This window comes from Lolium perenne, chromosome 1 (assembly GCF_019359855.2).
Source record: "Lolium perenne isolate Kyuss_39 chromosome 1, Kyuss_2.0, whole genome shotgun sequence".
NCBI classification, from domain to species: Eukaryota; Viridiplantae; Streptophyta; class Magnoliopsida; order Poales; family Poaceae; genus Lolium; species Lolium perenne.
The window spans coordinates 125,135,369-125,138,199 of NC_067244.2; the positions used below are offsets into that span (position 1 = coordinate 125,135,369).

Sequence of the window (2,831 nt, forward strand, 5' to 3'; positions counted from 1 at the left end):
CCCAACCTGCTCTCCCGCCCCGGCCACCTTCCTCACGCGCCCAGATTTCTCCTCTCCCGTCAGCCTTCCAGGAGCAGGGAACCTCGCCGCCGCCTCCCTCCCGTCCTCTTCTCCTGTCGGCCGAGCAGGAGCAGGACGAAGGGCCGCCAGGACGCCGCCTCGACGCGCCGCCAACCGCCTCGAACCGCCGCCCGGGCCCTGCCTCGACGCGCCAGTCAGGACGCGACGCGCCGGTCAGAATGCTCCGCCCGGACCCTGCCTCGACGCGCCTCCGGTGCGCCGCCAGCACGCCACCTCGATGTGCCGCCAGGTCGCCGCGCATCGGGCCAGGACGCGCCGCCAGGTCGGCCCGCATCGGGCCAGGACGCTCCGCCATCGAGCCTTGAAGAAGAAAGGACCCGATTGCTTTTTGTTTTTCTGCTCAAGGACCTTTGCGTAAATTTTCTGGTCCAGCACGTCTCAACACATACAACATATGCCAAACAACATCTGAACTATTCATCTCTCAACTGATACAGGCTACCAAACAAGTAACAAATCTCAGTTGGGCATGTATGAGGTCACCTTGTATGAGGGGAGATATTTATTCTGAGGTGGCACAGGCTACCAAACACACCCTAACTCCTTGCTTGTGACCGACGGCATTGCCTTGACCTGCATAAACTCCTTGACGCATCCACCTACACCATCTCCCACCAGGCATCCCTCTAAGACCATGTACAATGGTTTAGACAGGTGGTGTCTGTAATAGCACTCCATATCATATATAGACAGTAGTATAGACAGTGTCTACAATGGTCTATTTGTAAGCTATCTATTTTTAGTCATAACCATGTGTGAGTATAAGTTATAGACACTCTTCATACAACAACAAAAATGATGTTTGTAAGACGTCTGTAAGAAGTCTACAGACTGTCTGTAACTTTATAGACAGCCTCCCTCTCTCTTCTCATTCTCTTTTCTCCACATTACCAAAATCACCTAAAACTACCCCTTAGGTGAGTCATCACCATTGTACATGCCCTAAGGACCCTAACGAACCCAGGAAACAACGGCGATCTCGTCGCCGGAGAATTAAGACGCCACAACTGCCCTGGAGCATGAATCGCGGGATCGAATTGACTACGGTTTCCACAATTTTCAGCCTCGTGTGGGATAGCAAATCCGAGCAAAATTTAGAACAAAAGGCAGTTCGAAGTACCAGCTCAAAATAATTCAATTCCATGATTCATCAACATATGTCGCTGGTCGATCTCTCAGACGTCGATCACTGATGTTGCACTGAGCATATTTCCCTGTCTCAGCTAACAGTTACTCATGAATAATAATTCACTACTATTCACGCCAACCTCCTCACCGAGTCACCGTTGTTCACTTCCTTTGCTCTTGCTCCCCGTGCTCGCCGCCAGCCGCCGCCGCCTCCGGATCCACAGCACGAACAACCACGCGCACAGGCAGGCGACGACGGCCAGGAGCCGCCCGCCCAGCAGGCCCGCCACCGACGTCGCGGCCACCACGCAGAGCCCCGCCGCGGGACCGAACTCTCCCTGAAAGTACGCTGCCTCCCTCGAGCCACCTGAGCGCGCGGCGACCGATAACGCCTCGCCTGATGACCCCCCGTTGGTACCCGCGTCACGCGGGGTGGTGGTGGCCGCGGCGACGTCGATCTCTGCAGCGGTGGCGGGGACGACGACGCGCCGGGCGGGAGACGCCTCGGTCGGCGGATCGTTGTCACCGTTCCGCGGCCCGGGCGCCGGCGCCGGCATGCGCTCTTGCTGCTTCTGCTGCGCCCTGCTTCCCTTGCGTCGAGGCGTGCGCGCCGGCGGCAAGAAGCAGCAGAAGGTCCGCAGGAGGGACACCTTCCCGGCCGCATCCTCGCCGCGCCTCACCCCCTGGTCATCCTCCGCCGAGCCGACCGCCGGCACCGGCACCGGCACGGTGCGCAGCTTGCGCTCCTGCGGCCGCCGCAGCCTCCCCCGTGCCTCGCCACCGCCGCGACAGCAGATGAAGCCCAGCGCGGCAGCCCAAGGTCGCCGTCTCCCGCTCGCGCTCCCTGCCATGCATGCGCGTTGAAGCCTGCTGGCCGCCAGACCTCGTCCTTGTTATGACTTGACTATAAGCGGTTCATGTCGTTAATTATATCGGATTAGTTGAGGGATTAGAGCAACCTGATATATGTAATTGCACTGAAGCTTCAGAGTGGATGGAGTGGTACCGTCGCGGACGGCATTGACTAGTAGAGTTAACAAGCAAAATCTCGTGGCGTCATGGCGACCTGGCGGGCACACGACTCGATCACAGTTCACAGTTTCTTTTGAATCCTAGTACCGAGCCCCATCGGTTCGAAATAATCATGCAGGCGATTCTCTCCATTTACATAGAGTCATATTATGGATTATGATCTAGAAGATGGTTAGATGTGAGTTTACAATCTTCTCAGCTTCAGTTTTAGAAAGAAGACCATACTAAGCCACTAAGCCATCTTTAAATTAATAAAGCTCCGAAAGGCTCGAATGGGGAAGGGGAGAGCAGAAGGGTTCAGCCCATCCTATTGCTCCCAGCAAGCAACGGTAGGGCGAACCAAACCCTAGCCCCAACCGCTCGAGATCTGAAGAGACGAATCAGCGGCTCCTCGTGCGGTGGGCTGGCGTGCCGCGGTGAGGCGGTTCCTCGTGGTGGAGGTGGCGGAGCTCGACGGTGTTGGCTTCTTTCTCGCGGTCGACGACAACGGTGGTGTGGCTTCTACTGGCAAGTTCTCTCGGGCGACGAGGCGGCAACCTCGGGTGGGGCGGCAGCGGAAACTACGACGGCTAGTGGCATCCGCGGGTGCG

General features: G+C 57.5%; 1 protein-coding gene across 1 annotated transcript; it reads right to left on the reverse strand.

Moving 5' to 3' along the window:
• Positions 1-1,191: 1,191 nt before the first annotated feature.
• Positions 1,192-2,198, reverse strand: LOC139831071 (uncharacterized). Its single transcript, XM_071820223.1, has one exon. It carries the CDS (start codon positions 2,058-2,060, stop codon positions 1,362-1,364), a length of 699 nt encoding a protein of 232 aa, XP_071676324.1. The 5' UTR covers positions 2,061-2,198; the 3' UTR covers positions 1,192-1,361.
• Positions 2,199-2,831: the final 633 nt, after the last annotated feature.